Source organism: Pezoporus wallicus, unplaced genomic scaffold (assembly GCF_028554395.1).
Source record: "Pezoporus wallicus isolate ANWC-B61680 ecotype Strahan unplaced genomic scaffold, APGP_CSIRO_Pwel_v1 contig_8042, whole genome shotgun sequence".
Taxonomy (NCBI): Eukaryota; Metazoa; Chordata; class Aves; order Psittaciformes; family Psittacidae; genus Pezoporus; species Pezoporus wallicus.
The window spans coordinates 2487469-2512417 of NW_026639380.1; the positions used below are offsets into that span (position 1 = coordinate 2487469).

Consider the following 24949-nt stretch of genomic DNA (forward strand, 5'->3'; position numbering starts at 1 on the left):
ATAATTCATTTTCAAGCTTTTCTTGAACGTGGTTAGTACCCATGTCTTCTGTGACAGGATTCTGAATCCTGGAGGCATATTTGGAGCACAGAGAGAATACATGTTCCAGCAAATGTTCCAGTGAAGCAGTGAGGCAGCAAATGTTCAGGCCAATCTGGCATTAGTACAGAAAAAGGGGACAGAACACATCTACTAAAACCAAATCCACATCAGTAAAAGGATATAAAACTGGTCCACTATATAACATGAGAAGCAAACAGCATTATTAATGTAGGAAAACGTTTTCTTTCCTGATGTTGCTTGTTATTCCTATTAATATAAGTAAATAACATGTACTAATGATTCTATCTGTAAAAGAAATCCTGTGCCTCAGTTAAAGGGTGGTATCCCCTTTTCATTCATCTGCTGTCACCTCAGGAATATAAAGAACAGAGCAATTAGGAAGACTAAGAAAGATACTGTTCCTCAGAGTGCATCAAGTAGGTAGCTGAGTTGGTCAGATACTGTCAACAGCTCCTTCTTAGTTCACCCCAGTTTTAAGACATGACAGTTTTCATTTGGGGCTGCTAAAGGGTGTGTTGTCTGAAGCAGTGTTTGTTCCCTCTGACATTATAACTCATCTCATCAATCTCACTGGAGGCTTCTGTCTACCATTTTTTGTGCCCTCCTGTTGACCCCATAGAAGGTTTGCAAGCTGAGTTTTACTTCCATGGCCTTGTTTCTCAGTAATGTGTACTGGCTGGATCACACAGGTTCTGCTAACTTTCAGGACATGTCTATGAAAGCCCAACACAGCATATGAGGAAGTGAGCAGGAGCCCATCATGTTCTGTAGCTCCCCATCCAAAAGGACTTCACTAGTGCAGTTATAGCCTTTTAAGTTACCTCCTGTAACGCTTACTGCGCAGACAGCTAATGTAGATTAGTTCTGTCTGAAATTTGCCCTGAAAAGAAACTGATTCCCACTGAAGTTACTGCTGGTTAGCTACTTATCCATGGCTCCTCTTTCCTGTGCAGAAATTATCCCTCCATTGTGCTAGTGCAGCTGTTTGCATGGTTGAATTCTCAGTCACACTTGTGAAATGAGCCAGCATATACCAAAATTACTTTCTGTTGTAGCTATTTTAAGAATAGATCATTTCTCAAGGGAGACTCTCTCATTTAGAGAGAAGCTACATAAACAGTGGAACCAATTTAAGTGAGAGGACAATTTTTAATGGAGTAAAAGGGAGATGGGGTGCTTGTAAATGAATTGAATATTGCTGTAGTAAGAAAAAAAGTAACAGATTTCTGGAGTGAGAGATGGAGGAAGGGACTGACCAATGGCAGTAGATTGAACAAGCTTAAGGAAGATCCCTGGAGAGAAGACTGCAAGAGCTTTTCTCTCTTTTAACAAAACTGAGCTCAGTGTCATAGTGTTCAGGTTCGGTGAATGTTCTCTTGGACCATGGAATTCCTAGTCTATATGTTTTTTGTTTTCTACACTTCAAGCCAAGAAAAAACTGAAACTCAAACTGAAGTATAGATAAAAATATGGCTATTTCATTTATTGTGTGTTAATAAAGTGTTCAAGTAATGGCATACAATTCATTTAATTGCAATATTTGCCAGGATTTGAAATTGAAATATAAATTAATGTCAAACTTAAATTGTGCTCATGTTCTCTTGAAACTCCTGTGAGAAATGTGAATTATTTCATTGCACGAGGTACAGCTGTGTTTAGATCAGTATGTAAACTCAGGAGTTTACTAATACATCTTTGTGTTTTGAAATATTTATGGAAATTATGACAAAAACAGTACAGAAAGATTCATTTACAATGCAATCAAGGATTATTCTCTATAATGTGAGTAAATTTAATGTTTGAACACACAAATAAATATGAAAGACCTGATTGCCAAGACACAAAATCACTCATCAGCGGCTATTGTTTTGTATCAGTCCTCAACTTTCATACCTGCTCCCCATCCTGTTCTTCATGCCCACCCTTTTCCATAGAGGTGGTTGGCCCTTCCTTTCCTGGCTAAGCGGACACAAAAAGTGTTTTGATGTTTTTTCTAAATTAGATCATTGAAGGAAAAAATCATAGTCACAGTTCTATTTCTAATAAAGGATTTTGCTTCTATGGGACCAGCACTAGTAGTCATACCCCATGTCTCTGACATTCCTCTGGCAAAATGAAAAAAATTTGAAACACAAGTCAATTATGTGTTTTTCATACAAGTTTGGGGATAAGCAATGAAAACATAAGCTGGAATCCAGCCCTTAGAATGAAGAATTCACATCCTTATGTGGGAATTGCCTACTTGGTGGAAGCAAGAGACTTGACAACACAGCTCTCCATTACAAAGCTTATTTGTAATACCAGTGACTACTCGGTCTTTTTTTTTTTCCTTTCAGGTAATGACAAATATCTTCGTTTGTGGCATCCTGCTGTTAATAGTAAGCCTTCAGGGAAGCTATCGGGGCACCTACATAGCGTTGTGGAAATTGTGACAAATGAAAAAGATCAACATGTGATCAGCCTTTCCTCTGCAAAGGTAAAATGCTTAACTTCATGGAAATCAATGCTATAAATGCAAGTAGAAATTTGGTTTAGAGTAAGTACTTTTGATGGCATATAGCCCTAATCTCATCCATTCTTTTATTTTAATAAAAGGTGAAGTTTTAGCTTAGAATTTCCAAAATTTTGTATCGAGAAGCAAGGCTAGAATGGAACTATTTGACATATTTTCTTTCTGAATGTGACAAAAGAATACTTACAACAGTAGATATTAACCCTAATTTCCATATTACTTTGGCGACTGCTGGAATTATTTCATAACCTGTACTTGAATGCTCCATTCTGTAGTGATCACCTGCAAAAGCTTCCTACAGCTTCATTTACTCTTCTCTCTTCCTGTTAGCTTACTAAATCCATAGGTTGAGTTTTTCTTACACTGGTGACTCTATACATCATGTTCAACTATTGACCTCTTTCTGATGAGCACCTTTTACAAGGTTTACTGGTCCAAAATATTGTCCATGAACAGGAATAGTAATATAATCATAGAATGGTTTGGGTTGGAAAGGACCCTAAGATCCTCTAGTTCCAACCCCCCTGCTATGGGCAGGGATGCATCACACTAGACCATGTTGCCCAAGGCTCTGTCCAACCTGGCCTTGAACACTGCCAGGAATGGAGCATTTACCACTTCTTAGGGCAACCCATTCCAGTGCCTCACCACCCTCACAGTAAAGAACTTCCTCCTTATATTGAACCTGAACTCCTCCTGTTTAAAATCAATAATAAAACTTCTTCAACCAGATATTGCAAGATTTGCTGGAAATAGATGGAAATATTACCGAGCTATTCTGTCTGTGCTGCTCTTCTGCCATAACTGCTTACCACTGCTCACTGAGGTACCAGTAAATACCACCTTTTCATGTCTTTAATCCTATTCTTAAAATAATCCACACCCTTCTAAAAGTACTACTATCTGAAAATAAGTCACCAGAAATCTCCCATCATCACATAATCCCAGAGCCATACCCATTCCCCCTTCCTCCTGTAAATCTATACCTGTCTATTCTGTAGGTAACTGTACATTTCCTACACTCATACATTGCTGCCAAATTAAGGAGGGTTTTGACAGATAGCCTGTGAGCTATACATGTAGGAAAAATGGAATAAGACATAAGACATGACTTAGGGAAATGAGTGTACATGAAGATATTTATAGAAAAGCAAATAAGAATGAAGGCCCTGGGGAAGTAAAGGACCAGAAGGCTTCTTGAGGTCCCTTCTGGGCCTTTCTGTGATTCAACATGATTCCAAGGGAAGCAAAATCTATTTTATGAGTCTCCATGTATGAGGATACCTGATCTTAACTAAATGTAGCTAAGTTGTGCTGTGACATCAGTAAGATCAGTTGTACATGAAAATGAATATGTGGAAGTGTTTTAATTAAAAGCTAAGTGTCTTCAAACAGCTCTTTAAGTTATAAATAGAAATCACACTCCTCAAAAATATAAAGAAATAAATTCCTAGACTTTCAGAAGTCAGGTAACTCTTGTCACAGTTGAAAACTATATCAAAAAAGAAGGGATCCCTCATAGAGAAGTCTAAGGGACTTTACAAATAAAGTGGCAATGACTTTATTGTGACAAAGACCAATTTGCTTTCCAATAAGGGCTAGCATAAGAAAAATCAAAATAGTTTCCTCTACTTTGTTTTCATCTTTCATTCACTGTGATATAGGAGGTTCCTGAAACAAAACAAGGAGAGTCCACATATCTTTGCTGAAAATACATCAGACAGATAACGGTCTCACAGAAGCACTGTAACCAAGGGAAACAAAATCTCCTTATAGTTAACAGATTTTTCATTAGCTGTTTGACAGAACAGAATTAGGGAAAAGCTTAGGAAGGCTAAATTAATACTTTTTTGGAAATCCCCAAAATTAAATTTTCTCTGTGAAGAGCATGATCGTGTAGACCTGAAATCAAAGAAGGGTTATCTTTATTTCTGAAGTGCAAGAGTTTTTCAGAACCAATAAATTACTTATAAATAGATGCTAGATTAAAGACAATATTGAAGGCATCCAATACAAGCCAAACTTGAAATTCATCTAAACTATTTTGAGCAGATTCTTTGTTTACACTGGGGCACTTTGGCCAGGGTGCAGTGCAGCTTTCTGGAAAACATTGAAGAAACCTTCTATGATGTTTAATTGAAAAAAGATTAAGAAAGAATTAAGAAACTGTTTTGGAATTTGAACTCAAATGATTGCTCAATTTAAGAAAACAAAAATTCCTCAAACTAGTTCTGCACTTTGTTTGCGCCAATACTTTAAGGATTTCTTGATGGAACAAATCATTACTAAACCGATGTCAGGCAGCTATTAAAAATAATGTGTGTTTCAAATTCTCTTATCAATAACTACAAATTAGACAGAGCCATAGATTTGGAAATAATTTCTTATGCCCTTTAGTCATATGATTTAGTGTTTCCACTGTAGTGACACTGAGAAATAGGGGAGGGCCAAGGCAGGGACTGTGTTAATTCTGTGCTGCTGGATTTGCTTCAGAATATAATATTCCTGGAAACAGATCTGTTCCTGATCTTCCAGGTTTTGAAGAACTTAAAGCCAAGTGTGCATCGTTGCAAATATAGTTGTACTCCACAGCCATGTCTTTTTCTCCATCTGTTCAGTTAAGTGAATTTATTAGGAGATCTGAAATATCAATGTGATCTATTTGTTCTTAATCATAGCAACATGTTCCAAATCTTATGTTGAGATTTCCCACAAACACAAACTATTCTCTGTGTTAAATTATATATCACAGAACAAGACGAACCACATTCATCACAACTACACTTACTGTCTCCCTTTTCATTGTAAATGTTTCCAAAGAGAAAATGCTCTTAAATTTGGCTGAAGGTATTAACCAGTCCTCTGTATCACTGCACCAAAATAGTCTTGGGTTTTTACATAATACATGGACACTTTGCTAAAGTTTCATCATGTTGCAGTCATAGATTAGGTCACTGGCATGAAAATGAAAGTGTACGTATTTATTTGTAAATACAAATGTACATAAGGAACTCTTTGATTGGAATTATTCTGCAGAAGCCACTAACCCACATATCAGGAAACATATTTTCCAATATGGTTGCAACAGCCTATTCTCTTGATTTATGCTTGTAATTTTAGTGATCATTATCATTATAAAAAAGAGAAAAAAGTGCTGTATGACCCACTATAGTTGGTTACAACTATTTTACACCTTTTATCTTAGGTCTGAAGGGGTACAAAATGAAATAATATAGCTTATTCAAGCACTGAGGCAATATATTTTTACTGAAGAGAAATCCTCGTAGAATATGCAAATCCTTTAAAAAGCTCTATCTTTGGACTTGGAATTACAGCTAAGTAGCATCCTTGGATGCTTCAGAATACACTAGTTAGATGATGAACCATGACATGAGGTGGATGTTTCAAACCAGGCAAGTCTATCCTTTATAAAAGTACTTAATCTGCCTGGTTGTTACATTGGCACTAAAGGCATTTTTCTACAAATTTAATAGAAATTGCTGGCCTTTTTTAAAATGGGCCCAGTCAGCTGGAGAATCAATTCTACCAAGTACAGGGTAATATGAGAGCAATCTGTGGAGCAGAGAAATAATGGAAAACTAACCTGGCACTATACCCTAGGTAGAAGAATGCTGCACAAGAAATCTCTGCTGTGTTCATTTTTATCTCTCCATATCATTCAGTCCTTCATTGCCTCTTCTTGTCTATAGTTTGCTCATTCTTATTCTCGTTCTGCAGCCTGAAACATGTATAGCTTCATTCTTTTCATATAACAGAACTCCGAATACATTCAGAAAGCATTAAGTTAAAAAAAAAAACAAACAACCTCATAGGGACAGGGGTTATTAAACCTGAAGATGCTGCAGGAAGCAGATCATTATATGAAAAATGATCTTACACTCATAGTGCTCTGTGGAAACAAGATTAAGGCCATGGAAGAGTCCAGACCAGACTGCATAGTCCTTGTACTGAAAGGCTGTGAAGCAGTGACAAACTCTATCTTATTTAGTGCAGAGAGGGGATTCACAACTGGAACAGCAGAGGCTACAATTTCATGTCTTGCCTAACTTGAGTTGTTAGTGGAAATTGGTAAGCCGAAATTGCCAGTTCTTCCATTTGTTTTACTAGAATACCTCCAGTGGTGGGTTTGGTTGAATTATATCACTTAAGTAAGTCAGCTGAGCAAGATTTAAACCCACAGGCTTCAGTGTCTAAAAACAATCTCAGTTTTGTCTGATGATCAACAGGGCTAGTGCAAGGAGTATATATTCCCAGCCTTTACACCACTGTGTGGTCTCATTTGTAAACAGCAAAAAACTTTTCTTTTAAATCAGTGAAGAGAGTGTTCTTTAGACTTTCTCTTCTCTCTAAAAGTAATTTCATTTTTGGCAGTAAATACCAAAAGAGCAATGCACACATTTACATGTGGCAGGGGACTAGTACAATAAACAGGGTGATTTCTCACTTCTCCATTCTGGGGCATAGCAGAGTTTCATTCCATTTGTAATTTCTTCAAAACCTAATACAGCCAACTTGATGCAAGTACATAAACACCTCCCTGCTGAAATTTGCCCATATTAAATTAACTCTGCTATATATATACATATATATATATATATATTAGTTTTATTCTTACAGAACTCAAGGGCAGATTTTTATGTGTTTCAGGGAGGATGAAGTGAGGTAAAGATATCTTACATATTTTTGTATTTTCTGACTTTTGCATATTTACTCAAACCTTTATGTTATCAGTCTCCAGTGCTCTCTCTCCAGATCTGCATAATGGCAATCTGGCTGTGCAATATCCCTGTAGGAAGTCATAAATGTCTTTTGTCTGTCTTGTGATTGTATCAATGTCTGTGTGAGTTAGTGTGGATTTTTTTCCAGCCTATTTTGAAAGCACATGACATTGTTTCAAGGATATATTTATAATACAGTCATTTGTCTTCTGGGAAACAGGTGAGCTGGAAGCACAATGTTTACTTTATGTCAAACCCTTGCTAATTGCGGCTGTTACTAGAATGTTCTGTATGTCAACAATATTCAATTTAACTGAGATAATTTGAAAAAGAGGCATTTGGGAAATTTGCTCCAGTCGTTCTGCACAGAAATCATGTGGCAACATCTTTCATATACTGCTTTGAAAGTTAAAGTTAATCCTTCTCTTGCTGCTGAGCTTTTATTCTCTTCAGTTTATTTGTTCCACCCTGCTATTAAGAATTTTATTCTCCTCTTATATTGCATAATCCTTCAAGAATGTTGAATATTATTCTCTGGACTTTTCATATAACTTACCCTGTTTTCTGTTATTTCCTGTCCCATTTTCCATCATTTGAATTACTTTGTGTGTTGAGTAGTTTGCAAAAATAAAAACAAACCTACAAAATAACCTAGAAAAGAGAAGACTCAAGGGAGATCATCAGCGTATATAAGTATCAGAAAGGAGGGTGTAAAGATGGAGCCATGCTCTTTTCAGTGGCGCCCAGCAACAGGACCAGAGGAAATGAAAACTGAATCCTGAATCACAGGGGGTTGTGTCTGCACATCAGGAAACACTTCTTTTACTGGGATGGAAAAGGAGCACTGGTGCAAGTTGCCCAGAGAGGTTGTGGAGTCTCCATGGTCCTGGGCAACCTGCTTGAGGTGGCCCCACTTGAACAGTGCACTTAGACAAGGTACTCTCCAGTGGTCCCTTCCAACCTAAGCCGTTCTGTGATGCTGTTTCTGTGAAAAAGTAAAATCACTTCAAACCTTATGTCTAGGGTTAGGGCATCCTTCTAAGATTGGCTCAAAATTGGTAGGAAGAACCTGACTTTTTGAGCTCCTCTGATACAGGTTTTCATAGGCAGTCACCTCTGTCCTACACCTTTAGCCTCCAGCTTCTGACCCACAAACCATCTAAATGTCCACTGAAACTGTTTTCCAGAGGTGTTGGGGGTTATTTTATGTTTGCATTAGGGATCAGGTAGGTTTGTTTTCAGTACACAGAGCACAGAGAGGGGCATACAAAGCCTTTACACACTCTCAGTCACTGCATAGCACCCAGTAAATACCCTGCAGGCTCATTGCTACGCAAGTAGACTCACTATTGCATATAAACCAGTTTATTTCCAGCATTCCTCCACATTTGGGAAAAGGAAAGCAACCTTATATATTACCAGCCTAATGGTACTATCTGAGGAAGTAAATTGAAATGTTCATAATTTTGAACTTTGCCAAATTACTGTCTGAATAAGACACTAGTTAAAGTACCATCTGCTACACCACATTGCATTAATATGCTTAGAGCCAAATCCTCCTCGCCTTAGCCTCACAAGTAATCCCATTGACATCAATTTGTTCCCACGTCTTCTAATAACTACAGCGAATTATAATACTTTGCAGGATCACCTTCAGGGATCACAAGACACATAATGGCACTCTCTCCAGATAACTTACTCTAATAAGTAATAGAGCAAGCAGAACTGCAGTCTGATCTGTGCTTCATGCCTGGTGATTTTTGTCTTTGAGGTTCTGTATGAATCTGTAAATATTCCACATAGACTGTGGAGACTCCAATCCCCACAGTTGAACAGTGTAGCAAATAGGGCCAGATGAACTGAACACTCAAACAGAAAATCAGCTTTGTTGCTTACTCTTCCTGTCTGTGCCTATAGTGCATGCTGTGGCTAGTGTAACTTCTTTCTGCCCCAAGAGTGGTTGGATTTTGGATTTTCCTGCACAAGTGTTTTTTCATAAACTGTTTTAAAAACTTGCAGCATCACCATTCTGTAAAACTGAGGAAAGTTGTCTGTCTTTCAAAAAAACCCAAATTTTCATGAGCTTACAAAAAATATCTGCAGGATGTGAGAGCTTGGAAGTACTAAAAAGAAGTTACTGTTTTATCTTGAGAGTTGTTACTTTCTTCAAAGCAGTGTATTAAGGTCACTTTCTTATTCTTAACTAGCAGTAATTTGAAGGGATTATCTCTTGCTGGGTGTGGGAGGGTCAGCAAATCCTGGGCTCTTCAGTGCTTTTCTGTCTCAGTTAATTGCAGACAGAAAGGGGCAGAAGAGGATTCACTTCTTTCAAAGTCAAAGCATGCTTCCACAGTGGCTTCCTCATAGCAACCCAGCATGAAATAAGTGTTCCTGAACCTGAACTTTATTGTACTGAGAACATGTAAAATATTTCTTTACCAATTTTGTCTTGTCCTGTTTGCCACCTTTGTTCTGCCTCCCTCTGCTGCTCCCATTTAATTTAGTAAAATGAATCTGCTCTGTGTCTGTCTGTGTGTGTGTATTAAGAAAAATAGAACAGAGGGTGTTACTGTTTTTACATACTCATAAAACATACGCTTTAGACTAGAGGGAAAAGATAGTTCAGGCTTTTTTCTATGCTCTGATTTTTAGGGCTTGAAGGAAGGTGGTGCTTGAAAGAGAAGTGTTTATGTATGCAAATATACATCTTTCATTTTTTTAAAGGGTTCTCAGAAGGCTTTGACAAGAACCCCGCTGAATTCTGGATTGATATGGTTTCAAATTTTGCTTTGTCTGTGGAAATTCCATCTGTAACCAGGTGGGTTTGCCACTGGTTTGAAAAATGAAAGACACAAGAGGAGTGCCTAGAACAGAGGGAACTGATCCAGACTGTGGTCCTGGAAAGGATAACAAAGTAGTTTGCTGACGCTGTTACAGGCGAGATAAGAAAGTTCTTCAATAAATAAGTAGGACAATGAAGTTACTATTAACAAAGCATCCCCAAGGCAACTCCCCCTAGTCACCTCCCAATTTCCAAATTGCATGCTTTTTGTTGCCACTCTCTGTGCCTGAATTCATGCAGTCATGTGTGTGCTGACGCAGATGAATAGCAGTGACATTATATCTAGTGGCCACGCTAGGGATGCCTTGTGTGGGAATCACTCATGTGGAACAGTGGTCTATGTAATCTCCCCATCCCTGCCCACAGGGTGGGAAAGGAAGAAAGCTGGAAGGAGGGAAGAGATTTATGAATACTGTGATTTGTCCAGGTGTTTGCTGTCACTTTAAGTGACTGCATTTTCTTAATGTGGTACTGGCATTAATAGCTGAACAAGCAGCGAGAAATAGTGCAAGAGGCTTTTACTTAGATTCACTTGTTGCTGTAAAATCAGCACTAACTGTTTTTACATGCTTTAATTGTAACTGTGCCAGAATTGAGCTTGGAGATCTACCTGCAACATTGCCCTGACTTTCTCAACTTTCTTCACCAGTTCTTCTCTCTATTTTTGCTGGTCTACTGTCAGGTGGATGAACAGTTTCACCATTTTTTCTATTCAGCTGGATTTCTTTTCTCAAGCCTTCTCACTGCCTGTTTCTCTTTTGGTATGCTTTAGAAATTGCATGTCTGAGTAAACTGAAATGTAATCAGAAGCCTATCAGAGGAATATGTTGGACATGGTTCCTCTAACTCAGTATTGTATCAGGGAAAATTTAGTCTCTGTAGAAGTTCCTTAGAGCATTTTCCTTTTGAGCTTTCCTGAAAACAAAGAAAGTATTCAGGAAAAATTTTCTTCTATTTAAAATTCTGAAACACCCACCATGAACTTCTCTGTGGTGCCAAAGGATGGATCTGTTTCTTTTCTTTCCTTCCTCTTCAGAATTTTGCTGATCCAATATAACTTCCTTTAAAATCAGGTTACTAATGGAAATTCCAATAACCTCAAAATCTGTGTATTTCCCTGAATAATTTTCATCCACTGTTGTCTCTATGTTTATTCTGCATACAGTGAACATTCTTCTATTTGTGGGGGCTTTCAGCATGGTTTCTTTAAGCCTTTTTTTTTTTTCTTTTTGGCAATGGTGTTTTCCCTGTGCTGAGATCCTCTTTTTAGTGAAAAAAAGACCTATACCGTAACATTTTATAACATACAGAGTAACAAACATTCATTCTCAGTCATGGTGAGTGTGCCTTGGGAAGAAATAATTCCTGGCAATTGAAAAGAACTCATAACATGAACATATGCACAAGTGAAGTCTTCCTCATTATCAAAAGCATTTTTAAGGACATGACATATTGCCTGTGAATTGTAATGGGCACACACTCTGTTCAACAGAGAAATAAATAGATTTCCGAATTAAGAAAGGAAAAGTCTATGGTGAAGAAAGCTGAAATAGTCAAAACTTGTGCGTTATGTTTCAGACTAATATTTGCTGTGTGCCATTTGGGAAACCACTTACTTTCTGTTTTTATAGGTATAAAATGAATTTTTTTCCTGGATTATTTACATTAAAAAAAAAAACAACCCCACTGTCCTGGGTTCAGGACACCCGCAAACAGTTTAAGTTTTTATGGGATCAAATGCACATATATTAGTGGTGCTCTACAGACATAAAATTATCTAATTGCAAATCTGCGTAGAAAGTATTTCTCAGGGCTATTTCAAGTTTTCAAAGGTCTTTGTATTAAAAGGTGAGCAACTTTACGGAACTGAATTTTCTGAATTTTCAGCAGTGAATTCGATTGTAGCTGTTTTATTTATGAGGCTGACAGATTGTTCTTGTTTTTTCCTCAGAGTTCTTCCTGTCAGATTTCTAGCTTGGTGTTAGGAAAGATGATCTAAAAGCAATTACTTTGCAAATCAAATTTCTTTAATGATAATTTAATCTGTCTTCCTTCTACCAGTCACCAACTTTTATAAGTCAGTAGCAGCATGACTGTGCTGAATTTGAGTTACACATCAGATACTATTTTCTAGCACTTCTCATATAAGTCTGGCTGTAAGTCATTTCTTGGGTCATGACTTGTTAATGGCCTTAGCAAGTAGCTTGTCTTTTATGAAATTATATGAAAGTGCCAATCAGAGTTCTATGTTCAGGCTAGTCTGGCTGTTTTTCAGAGCTTCCAGTGATTGTGCTAATATATCAGGCAAAAAATAAAAAACCAACAATTTCAAAATGAGCTTCCAGTCTCTCTGTCCTAATTCCACTTTATTCTTTTTCTGTTACAATGCTCAGCTGTTATGGACTGATGCTCAGGCTGGTTTCAAGGGGCTTACTGGGTGGTCTATCCACAACGGACGGATTAATGTACCAATACAGCTGGTTTTACCTGTGGGTGAATCAAGCAGGTTTTCAGGAATATAATGCACGAAACTTCACCAAAGCGGTATGCTGCAGACGCCCTTGGACTTGGACCTACCTTTAACATAATATTAATACAGGAGATCCTGGGATGAATCAAACAAATGGCTACAGATTTCCCTAGGATTTTTCCTAGTTGTTTTTTGGGGTTTTTTTTCTTCATCAGATCTCCCAAAATTCAAGCTCTTTTAGAGAAACAGCAGCCCAGCCCCAGTCAGGGCAGGATGGCTGCTTCATGCTTCCTGGCCAAGCCCACGAATTTGCCTAACTGCATCAAAATCACCAAAGAAAAGCCACTAAGATGTCAACTGAGTGACAAAGAATAAGGAACAGCTGAGAGAGGAAGACCTCCAGGGACTGTAGCACAGGAAGCAGAATTATTTATACAAAATTTCTGTCTGAGATGGAGCTCAGTCATCAAAATCAGTTGAATATTTCAGGGGTTTGTCCTGATGTGTTTTGTGGATTTACATTATATGGATCATTTAATGCAATGATTCAATGAATTTTGTCAACACCCACAACACTCCCGATATTGATGGAAGCACTGTACCAACATGTCAAAATCCCAATTAAAAATGCAGCCCCACCTTTTAGTAACACAAGTGAATGAATACAGATACCTTGCACAAATGCCTACATAAAACTCACCATGGTTTCGGCAGCTGAATAAAAATTGCAGTCAGATGTGATGACAGAATGACTTTTGATTTTTTTTTATAGTAAGATTATCTTGCAAGAAAATATACCACACTAAAAGCCATGACATCTGAGAAATTAAATCATGATTTCTTTTAGGACTAAGAGCAGTTTGCATGGGATAGCAGTGAGTTCAACACAGCTTTTGATCAGGCAATCAGGCAGGATGAATAATATACAATTACTATCAAGTAATTCTGCGGTTTAAAGAATTTTACATTGTGTTCTCCACTGAAACTGAAAGTAAAACCAAATATATCTAATGTATCTAGTGCTCCTTAGAGATTAGTATCCAGGCTGTGACCACTACCATTTGCTTACGGAGAACACAAGAACTACCTATGCATTAAAATGATCCTTCTGCAGTGTTTCCTGATCCTGATTTGCTCCAACATCTGCTGTCAGTCAAAGATTACAGGAATTCCTTTACCTGGAACCCTGTGAAATTTATCTTTTTACTGTTGCACACCATTTGATAGTCCAGTACAAATATGAGCTTTTGAACTATTGGCATATATCTGTAAGTGACTGACTGAAAAGTATGACACAACTGATCCATCTTGTCATTAAGGAGTAGCACCAATTCTCAGATCTGGTTCTACTATGGACTTGTCAGGTCAAGATTACAGAGCTCAGCCTTTCTGGGCCTTTTATCCTTAGTAAAATGGGGATAAAGATATCTTTGATATTTGTTTTGCTAATTTGGGGAAGTACCATGCTTAACAATGTGATTTTCATTGGAGACTATAATATTACTATCATAGAAATGAAAAGTAGTTGAAAATCCAATCATGATATAGTACAAAATTTTCTCCCTGCTCTCTCCCTCCAGATTTTTAGAGTGTGGGACATACAGACTCTTTCACTGCTGCAGGTCTTCCATGATACTCAAGTCAACCCTGAAGAGATGGAGAACTCTGTCATGTTATTTGACAATGATAATGGCGTGCTTATCTCCGGTATGTTGCTGCAGTTGATGTATGAGAAAATGTCCCGTCTCCTAGAATGAGATTTTCTTGATGGTTACATACTGCTGAAGCTGAGTAAAGAAATAAAGTATATAAGATGTACAGAATACTGGGAGGTATTTGCACATTAAGACCATTTTAAAGTGGATCTTGTTATATACAGTGCTAATTTCAATATAGAAATATGCATCAAAAATATGCAGCATGGGAATTAACAGCCGGAACAAAAGGAAATGAGAAAGCCTTTTCTGAGGGTAAGGCGAGGCTTCCTCAGAAAAAATAAACTACAGATATTTTCTGTAGCCTTGCCATTTCTTGAAAGCTACTAGGCCACTGATACTCCCCTAACTATTCATCTAGCACCTTCCTACCATTTGGAGATCAAAGCAGCAAAGTACAGTCTCTGTGGAGACCTCACAAATGCATTCAAACACCTTATTTAACTCAGTAGCTACAGAAAGCCCCACAATCTCTGCTGTCAACAGATGTATTATCCAATTGGTCAGGAATAAAATACTGTGGGAACTCAACTTAGTTTCTGGGCTCTGTTTCCTGACTGTATAACAAGGAGCCTGGAACCTCCAAGGGACCAAAGCTTTACAGGCGAAGGATGTTAGCCTTCTGCGTCTAAGGCAGAGACTCCGGAAACTGGCAGGGTTTACCTTCCCCAGAGATGTAGCCACTGAAAAAAAACCCCAGCTTTGAACCTTTTCTGGGGCTATCGAGGCCTGAGACATACCAGACAAATAATTGTTTTTGGAGACAGCTTTTTCTATCCTTGGATGAGGAACAAGGCACAACGCTTGCAAAGCTTGTCAAATCTGAGGACATGAATGTGAGACTTCTTTTTTTTCTTTTTTTCTTTTCCTTTCAGTGATCTGCTAGTTTCTGCTGAATCTCATTGCCAATAAAGTTGTTTTAGAAGCCCAAATATATATACACTGGACTAGTGCCCACAAATTGTTGTATCAATTTAGGCATTTGGTACTCATTGCAAATCTTAAGAAACTTCAGTTCTTATTTTAAAAATGCCAAGAATATTAATCAGTCAAGTTTTTAAAGATTATTTTAATTTCTAAAGGATAAAGGATATCATCTTTTCTTCAAATTTGTTAGTAAGATTTTCAAGGCTTAGCGGTGTATGGATTTTGCATTGATAAATCCTTGACAAAAGGAGGTAACTTTGGCCTTAGAAACAATGACTGGAGCAGTACCTAAATATCGGAAAAAATCTAGTCCTGGATTCTGTTAATGATTCCATTAAAAGGTTAAGTGAATGCCTCCTTGCCCCTGAAAAGGGCACGAGACTGAGGCTGTACATGGGCAAATGAATTCTCATTGCTATGTACCTAGTTTTACAGAGATTTTCAGTTATTTTTTCATCCATAAATCACTATCACCTTCATGCGTCATTTAAATATTGCCATAGATTTCCTTCTGTGCCTTTTTCCAAGCTGCTGTCCTCTATGCCTGGACTTACACCAAGTATTAGGCAACTTGGTCCTTTGCTGCATACTCACTGCTGACTGCTGCTCCTCTCCTGGTAGAACTGTAACTAGAACTGCAAAAGGAAGCTGCATATGTAGTCTGGCTTGTGAGCCTCCGTTGTAAAAACCTTGTACTTTCTTTTGTCATATTGTCCCCACCTATATCTCTGTCTTTGCAATCCTTCTAATCTGAAAGCACTGTAAAATGTCTGGAAAACACCATTCAAATTCACAGTGCTGTATGAAGGAAGGTACTAGAAAGACATCAGCATTGCCTACTGACATCTGAGATGGGGATTTATGACTCCTAATGACTTGGAGTCAGGGTATCAGTCCCATCAAAGGTGGGTAGGTGGTGGTTTAAGGCAGGTAAATACTTAGCCATTGTTCAGTGCCCTTTGTGGGGGGCACATGTGAATGTTTTCTTGTTTAGAGAACACATATGCTGAAGAAACAGACAATATTCCTTACCGTCTTCAGAAGAATTCGAATCCTATGTTTTACATAAAATCTTTCTATATGCAGGGAAAGTAACTCCTATGATACTCAAAATGTATATATTCCCACACCTCTCACCCTGTGCAGGTTCAGATGTCATTGATATTTATCCCTTAACTCATATGATACAAGATACAAAATACGTGCCAAGGACACATAAGAAAAGCATCAACGTTTTAGTTTACAACTGGGCTTTTCACCAGATTCTCACTATCTGCTCTGAGTCAATACTGAAGGTGAGTGTAAGCTGTCTCCATTTAAAATGAAAAATAAAAGTCTCAGCTTTTTTTAATTACAAATAAGTTACTGGGCAATTAGGTGGTTACTTTTTATTATTCAGAGCCTCATTTTGTTGTTTGGCATAGAAATTATAGTTCCATTATTTCTAGTTAGATTTCTTTGCTTTTGCACTGTAAAAAATCATTTAACAAAAACTTCTCTGACTTAACAAGGGTCTTTCTCGTAGCATATTAAATACTGTCCCCCCTTGCTGGAATGGCTTCTCTGGGGAGAGGAACATTTTCAGGGAATTACATTAGTATTTCAGTAATAGAACATGGCAGTGTGCTATTGTAAAAGAGAATGTTTTTCACTGACATGAAAATTTTCTCTTGGAAGCATTAGTCATTCACACTGGAACACATTGTGTGATGAGTTTTAGAGGATATAGTAAAAATAATTACTGTCTTATTTTTCCAGGTCTGGGACCTGGAAACGGGATATCAAGTATATCAGATGGAAGATGCGCATGGGCTGAATACTGAAGTGACCTGTGCAGCCATTGAAATACATGGGTTTTATTTTGTTACTGGAGCATGTGATGGTAAAGTAATGAAATATTTATTACATTTTTATTGCACTTATTTAAAATGACATATTAGAAGAGGAGATGGAACTTTTTGCCTTGATTCTTACATTGTCAGAAGATTGAATTTTGGCTTTCTTCCAAGGTGGGAAGGAACTCACAGATGTCTGTATGGGGAAAAGGGGGCATGTCTTGGTTGGGTTTTATCTGGTAGATAGTTCACAGAAGGGTGATTTTTGGCTGCTTGGGCCCTGGTACTTTGTTAGCCTATTGCTCTCCAGAAGACTGTCTTCAAAGCTCTTGGTCTGAAAAGGTGGTTCCTCATAGCACTTAGATCTGTAATGAAATGGCTGCAGACAGAAAACAGCAGGTTTTCAATTTTATAGTATCCAAGATCAATTTTACAGTGTCTGCAGACACTGAACACTAGAGTACATGTATCTACATGTTTCCTGAATTTTTCACAGGTTTTATTTAGGGTGCATCAAGTTTAGGTGATGTGACAAGACCTCTCCAATACACAAGTGCTACACTGAATTCTGCAGAAAACTTTTCATAGTTTTGTAATCTGGTAACATAACTGAATAATTCTTTTCACATTCAAATGTTCAAGAGTACACACCTGAAGCATTAAAATATATTACATATATGAAAGCTGCATCACATAAAGGGATGACCTTTTCCACTTGGTATACTGGCTAATGTTTCTTGCTTATACTTGAGAGTAGAGACTGCACTTTAAGATTATAAGAGCATGACAGAAGGTGAATTCTGTCAAGCCATACAGAAGTGAAGTCATACGTAATAACTGCTTCACTTAAAATAATGCTGTAACTCTTTCTCCCCACTAGCTCTGTGGGACAAGTCCAGCAACCAGGTGCCTCTGCTCCTTGCTGTAGCTGAGAACCTAAAGTCTTCTGCCTGACAGACCACACTCTGCCAGCTCTCCGATGTTGTTAGTTCAGAAACAGAAGTAAGATAGGTTCTGTCTTTTATCCTGGGCTGTAGCATAAAACAGCCACGGAAAAAAAAAGATGGAAACATGGTGGACCTAGTGGTGAAGATGTTTTCTTGTAAGTTTTGTGTCCCTGAAGGTGCTTTCCTAAGAAACACACACGCTGTTACGGCTTTCAAAAGGCCAGTGACATAGCTCAGAACCTCCAATTGGATTTTCTTTTTACTTCTGCTTTCTCTGTTTGATCCAGTTCAAGTTTCTGACTTGAAGCACAGGTGATGAAAAGTTCATTCCCTTTTGTATATCTTTCTCATCCATGTGTAGGAACAGTGAAAATCTGGGTGTCTGAAAGTGGCCAGGAAGTTAAAGCCTTGCCTTTGGCCCAGTGCAGCAAAGATCAGCGTCGTCTGCTGAAGATAGTTTATCTGAAGGCTGATGAGAGTCAGCATGCACTTCTTGCTTTGGAACAGAGTGGGAAGATGAAAATCATTCAGGTTTTTCAAATACATCTTTTTTTCGCCCCTCACTTCATTTGGTAGCTCCTAAATTTTGCGGTAAAATAGGACTTCATCGTTAGTTAGTAGATACATTTTTAGAAACTGTCAAGGAACAATCCAGTTTCTGCATATTGTCAAATTAGCTTTCTGCCTTTCTGTCTAAGTATTAATATGTTCATTAGCTCTTGCTGGTTTTCCTCATTCTGATGAAATTTGCATTTTGCTTTTCTGTTTGTGATTGACTTTTGACTTTTCAGTCAAAACTTTAAGATAAAAGCTTTACAATAATGCTGCTGTTATTATAGACAGTGTTTACCCTGTTTTAAGAGTTTCTAGTTCACCAGCAGCTGTGACTGGCTAGAACTGTTCCTGCAATTCCTGTTTATGTATTTAGCCCCACTGCACTGGTAAAAGCTCTCCTTTTAAACAGTAGCTCAGGCCTACGGCCATGTTCTCATGAGGAAGCTGTATTTTTTCTTGCTTCACGGCTGCCTTTCTGCCTTAACGCACTCCTTGGGCAGTGGAAGACACAGCATCACCTCCTTGGGTTCTGAATACTTGTCCTTTGTAACATTACTGTCCCAATCAGCAGCTGAGCCCTCAGACTCAGATATTGCTGACGTATTCCAGTCATTTGTATGCCATGGACTTGTGGCTTCTTCTTCTCACACAATTGGAACAACCACCAGTTTTGCTGGTATGGTAGATGTGAACTGAAGACCAGCAGCGTTAATAAAATAAGCAGCTATAACTGAAGAGACAACTTACTTTAAGAAGGTAGCTAAGCTGAATAAAATCAAAAGCTCTGAACTCCACAACTTATAATATAACAGCAGGTAATTTAAAGTAAACTGGAACATTTCTGGCTGATGTGTCAGTTTGCAGTGTAGGTATATGCTAGGTGATACCTATAACAGTTTTTATAGTTTGACACAGAAATAAGCTTTTGACACACACTCACTGATAATTGCCTTATGAACAGAGAAATCCTTTCCTTCCTTTTTCATTGAGTCAGTTATTTTAATAGGGTAACTCAGCTGAAACATACCTGTATGTCACATGGGTGCTTCCTGAGGCAGTATCATTTCCACGAAAGAATCCAGTTGTGTCTCTCTTACTGAAGCCTGACACCTTACAAACACATGATTTTTTCCCGGATATTCAGCTTCTGTCTGACACCAGCTCTCCAAAGAATGATACAGAGGTGAAAAACGCTTCAAATTCTGCATAATTTACGAAAGATTAGAAAGTAAAATGTTTACTGTGCCCTCAAAGATTTAATGTTTAGTAATAGGATAAGAACCAAATAAGTATTCAAAATTATCAGCACACTGAAGGTCTAAAATAAATCATGTAAGAAAGTGATTGTTTTCAATGGCTATATCTGCCTAGTAATTCATTGCATGGTTTTTTGCCATGATGAAGCAGCTGCTCTGAACATATAACTTACATTTCTGTAAAAAATAGTAAGTTGAGGTTCTTGTATAAAGTCTTCTAGAAATTCAGTGTCATTCATCACTATAACTAGACTGACCATCAGGAATAGTGGCATATAAAGATCAAGCTGGGTATTAAAGTGATTCCATTTCTTCTTATTATTGTTTTGGTAAAATGTCAAATTATATTTCAGTTGTTGACCAATTTAACTTAGTCCATGAGACTTAAGTTTTGTTTTGTATAATTTCACTAACTTTGTAACAGATCTAGATGATGTTTAAGGAAAGGTTGTTATATTTCTGTTCAGTGACTTATTCCTTTAACCTGATTACCCTATCTCCATAGGTACCTACTTCTGATTAATCTTTAGTTCTTACAGCAGTTTTTATGTGCTCTAATTGCAACTGTGCTGTAGGTAGCAGGTCAGGTTAGCAGATGGAGGCTCCTGTCCTCTGTAGCAGGGAGTACTATCATGCCCTGCTTCCTTCTGGTTCTCCTGTGTGGCTCAAATACACCCTGCTTCCTTCTGGTGCTTCTGTGTGGCTCAAATACAATAGGATTAGAATAGCATTCAATACACAGTTGTTGCAGACACTGTCAATTTAGGCACCTTATTAAACTAACAGTTACAACATTTTACTCTCTAGTGTCCACACTGCTTCTAATCAACTTTTTTTTCAATGTTCTTTGTAGAATTTTGTACCTTCTGTGGAAATCAAATGTTTTGCTGTTTTAAAAGTAGAAGGATGCAGTTTGATAGCTACAGGAAGTGCAAACGGTGCAATAATTCTGTGGGATTTCGAATCTGCCACTGTGAGATGCTTGTAAGTATTGCTTTCAAGGAGACATTTTGACCTCCAGTATTTCATACAAACTTTTCAAATGGCATACTGGGAATGCTAAAACAACCAGCTATAAAGGGTGATGGCCAAGCAGGAGTTAAAGTAATAAACTATGTGTGCCCCTCTCCCTCCCACTTCAATATACTTTGTTAGCTATTCCTGACATTGCAGGTAGGAGACATGGTCAAGAGACAAGAGTCATCTGGGGAAAGGATGATGTAATTAAGAATAGTATTTTAACATAACTCAGCACTGCCACTGAGGCAACTCTATGTAAATCACTCTGTCATTGACTAGAGGCTGCTACTGAGCTGAAGAAACATCCTTATTTAGGAAGTCTCATGTCTGGAAGGACATCTAGAAATAATACTACTTCACATGACAATGGCAGATGTTCTACATTATCACTTCAGTATAATTGTCAATACCTAGATGACTGGAAGTCAGGTTCAACAAGGGGAAATCTCAAGTAGATTTGGAGGTTTGGGAGTAAAATCCTTTCACAGAAAGTGACAAGATGTGAGCATATTGGTTCTAGATATTCTCATCAGACTAAATTGCTACATGAGTGTTGTGGTTTAAGCCCAACCGGCAACCCAGAACCACACAGATGCTCGCTCACTCTCCCCCACCTTCCTCCCCTGGCTCCCAGAGGGATTCGGAGGAGAATCGAAAGAATGTAACTCCCACGGGTTGAGATAAGAACAGCCAGTAACTAAGGTATAACACAAAACCACTACTGCTACCACCAAGAATCATAATGGTGAGGGAAATAACAAGGGAAGAGAATACAACCACTCACCACCTGCTGACCGATACCCAGCCCGACCCAGCAGTGATCTAGCCCTTCCGGGTAACTGCCCCCAGTTTATATACTGGGCATGACGTGCTGTGGTATGGAATACCCCTTTGGCTAGTTTGGATCAGGTGTCCTGTCTCTGCTTCCTCCCAGCTTCCCCTCCTCCCAGGCAGAGCATGAGACTCAGAAAGTCCCTGGTCAGAGTAAATATTACTGAGCAGCAACTAAAAACATCGGTGTTACCAGTGCTGTTCCCAGGCCGAAAGTCAAAAACACAGCACTGCATCAGCTACTAAGAAGGAGAAAAATGACTGCTACTGCTGAACCCAGGACAATGAGGAAAATGAAAAACAACAACATGTCTGGTTAGACTGTGTGGAGCAGAACGGCAGTATTTCTGTGGTGGTGGTGGAATACACGCCTTTTCATACCATACAAAGTCAATATTTACTTATCCTACCCAGTAGTTTCATAGCATCCTTCATATGTAAAATTGGCGTGTTTGTGAGAAAGTGAGCTGAGTTTTTCTGTATTGCAGGAAATAATGAAACTTAACTCAGTTCTGGCTCTGTCTCTTTTGCTTTTGCCTCCTCATTTATGAGGAAGCAAATTAATGTGGATGCATAGAAGACAGGAAAGTCAATTTGGAAGTAGAGTATTTTACCCAGGGTTCACGTGGCTGGTTTGAATGACAGGAATAGGTACTTTTCTAACATTAACTTAGCAGTTAACTTCAACATAAGTTACTTTACTTTTCTCTTAGATACTAATTCTCAGGAAAATACTTGACTGAACAAAATGTTCATCATTCCATCAGGTTCCTGGTTTTCCTGACACAGGCACATTTTGTACCTACACTTCACTGACATTAATCCATCATAATTGATTAACTGACTCTAAAAAACTGTGTCTAACACTTTTAGGTGACATGCTTTCTGGGAAATGACATGTTTGATTTTTTAGATTACAAATAAAGCTTGCAACTTTTTCTGGGAATAGTACGCAACCTCTCTGACACATCCTGTACAAACATCTTTATTTTTAGGTGTAACATTAATGAAGACAGCCAGGCTTCAGTTCTTCAGGCATCTGGAGTCAATGCTGTGTTATTCCTTGTACATACTGCTTTCTCTTCCAGGTAACTGTGTGCACTGTATCTACCCCCAGGACAGGTGCAGTCATTTGTTGTACACCCATGTAATATTTGTCCAAGACAGCTGATTTAAATTGAGATTTTCTTTGCATTTAATCACTTCGAGTTCAAACAGTTAATTAGCTTTCCTATCCTTAATGCTTATCAATCATAAATATTATGATTTATGATATAAATATTATTTTTTTACTCCTCCACTAAGCTATCCTTTTGTCCTTTTGACCTCATAACTCTCAATTCTGTTAAAGAATTCATCAGAAATCAGCTTTTGTCAGGTATCAGTTTTCCTGTGTACTGTACCTTCTTTGATTCTTATCTCTATGAGATAAATCTTTGTGGCAACAGGCTTTTTCTTTATTTCAAAATGGATACAATCCTCATGCTATTAGATACTCTGATCAGAGAGGCAAGCTCATTGAAGTGTGCAGCCTCAAGTTTCATCTTAAAACAAACTAGAAGCTGGCATAGGGTTTTAGTGTTGGATGGACAATAGAATTTTAGCCAAATATGCTCATTTTGAGAGAAAAGCATTGCACGTGTACATAACATCAGAAGCCTGGCTTCCAATGGTTGTTCAAAGGCACCAGTAGGCAGAAGGGCTCAATATGGTTTAAATACTTAATGTGACTTTAAGGTCTTAAGCAATTAGGCAGCATTTTTGCTCTCCTGAACCATAAGAATGATTTATGGTCTTACTTTGCTTTAAAACCTTTAAGTAGCTTATGCATTTACTACATGTACAAGTAGTAAATGTACAAGTGCCACTTAACTGAACATAAATTTGCTTTTTTTACATTACATTTTACATTATAGCTTAATGATCAGTTTGGGAAATCCTAACTAAATTGAAAATGTGGTGATTACAATTCACAAATAGAAATTTGTATAAATCAGGAAAAGTTATGATTATGCATAAGTAGGAGGATCCAACAATGACTTCGAACCATATAGGCTTAGGATGTTTTGTATGTATTAGGAAGGTACCTGGATGAATTTGGCTGTGATAACATATAGACACACAATGTTCAAGAATGCTAGCAAGTTTGTGAAATCAAACATTGAAAAATTACAAAGCTACAGCCACCTGTCCAAATTTAAGTGGGAAACCTGCTATATACTTCCTATAGGGGTTTTGCATTATCCCTGTTGTTCAGATACAACAAAGAGCAGATGTGAAATTGGTGTAAGTTATGTGGCAGGAGTCTCTCATTAGCACAGTAGGAACTTTTCTTGACACAGAAACATAAACATTGAAGACCCCACACATTTTTTTTCTGATTTTCTTCCACAGAATCCTAACAGATTGAAAATAATCTATAATTCATTGAAAAAAAAATTTGCAGAACAAAGTGCTGGGTAAGATGAAAGGGAACAAGCCACTGACATGCACTGAATTTTTTCCTCTTCACTTCTTGAGGATAAACACCAGTGTTAATTTTGATTTACTATGGATTTAATTTGCTCAAAACTCCTAACAGGAGTGGTTGGCTGTGTAATATGCAAATATTGCCTAGCTACTTGCATAAATTTCTAAAACACCACCAACCCTTAGTGTGATCAATTCAGGCACTATTTTATTATGCTTTATTACACTGGATGATGTTGTTTTGTTTTTCCAGACAGAAAACAGTTTCTTCAAGAATGTGAGTGATCTCCAATAATTTCTTTCACACAGGAAATACAGTTCCCTGTCCTCTACTACCGCTACTGTGAGGAGTCATAATGATGCCACTCCAGATCACAAGAGCAGTTCTTTGAGCCTGCAAGAGGTAGGTATGGTGGCTTCATGGGTTCAGTAGCATTCAAAGCAAATTTCTGTTTTCATCTTAGTTTTGTTTTTAAAATCCTGTAGCTTACTAAATTCCCTCCATAAAGACATGCACACAAGTAAATATCAAGAATTGCAGGGAAACAAACTTTGTTCCCCTAAGCTGAATGAGGTGGGGAATTAAGAATACATTCTGTCAGGCAGCTGGCTCAGTGATACATGGAATAGCTGACTACCAAAGTGTTTGTCAGACGCTGATCAATAGCAGTGCTGACTTTCAAATGGTGAGAAACAGCAGTACGCGAGTACTGAGTACAGAAAACTCAAAGGGGAAGGTAAAATAGAGAAATCATGAAGTACTTGAAT

At 37.9% G+C, this 24949-nt stretch overlaps 1 protein-coding gene across 2 annotated transcripts in view; it reads left to right on the top strand.

The window, feature by feature from the left end:
• The window catches only part of WDR64 (WD repeat domain 64), a 61343-nt gene that overhangs the window by 23758 nt on the left and 12636 nt on the right, over positions 1-24949 (top strand). For both annotated transcript variants that reach the window (XR_008972798.1, XM_057414519.1), the window contains exons 10-18: positions 2400-2539; positions 14207-14333; positions 16415-16563; positions 17027-17150; positions 18412-18581; positions 19612-19788; positions 20715-20845; positions 22708-22800; positions 24491-24584. Coding sequence is in view for 1 of the 2 variants with exons in the window: in XM_057414519.1 (XP_057270502.1) it covers positions 2400-2539; positions 14207-14333; positions 16415-16563; positions 17027-17150; positions 18412-18581; positions 19612-19788; positions 20715-20845; positions 22708-22800; positions 24491-24584 (1205 nt within the window). In the remaining variant the exon portion in view is untranslated. The remainder of the gene's footprint in view (positions 1-2399; positions 2540-14206; positions 14334-16414; positions 16564-17026; positions 17151-18411; positions 18582-19611; positions 19789-20714; positions 20846-22707; positions 22801-24490; positions 24585-24949) is intronic.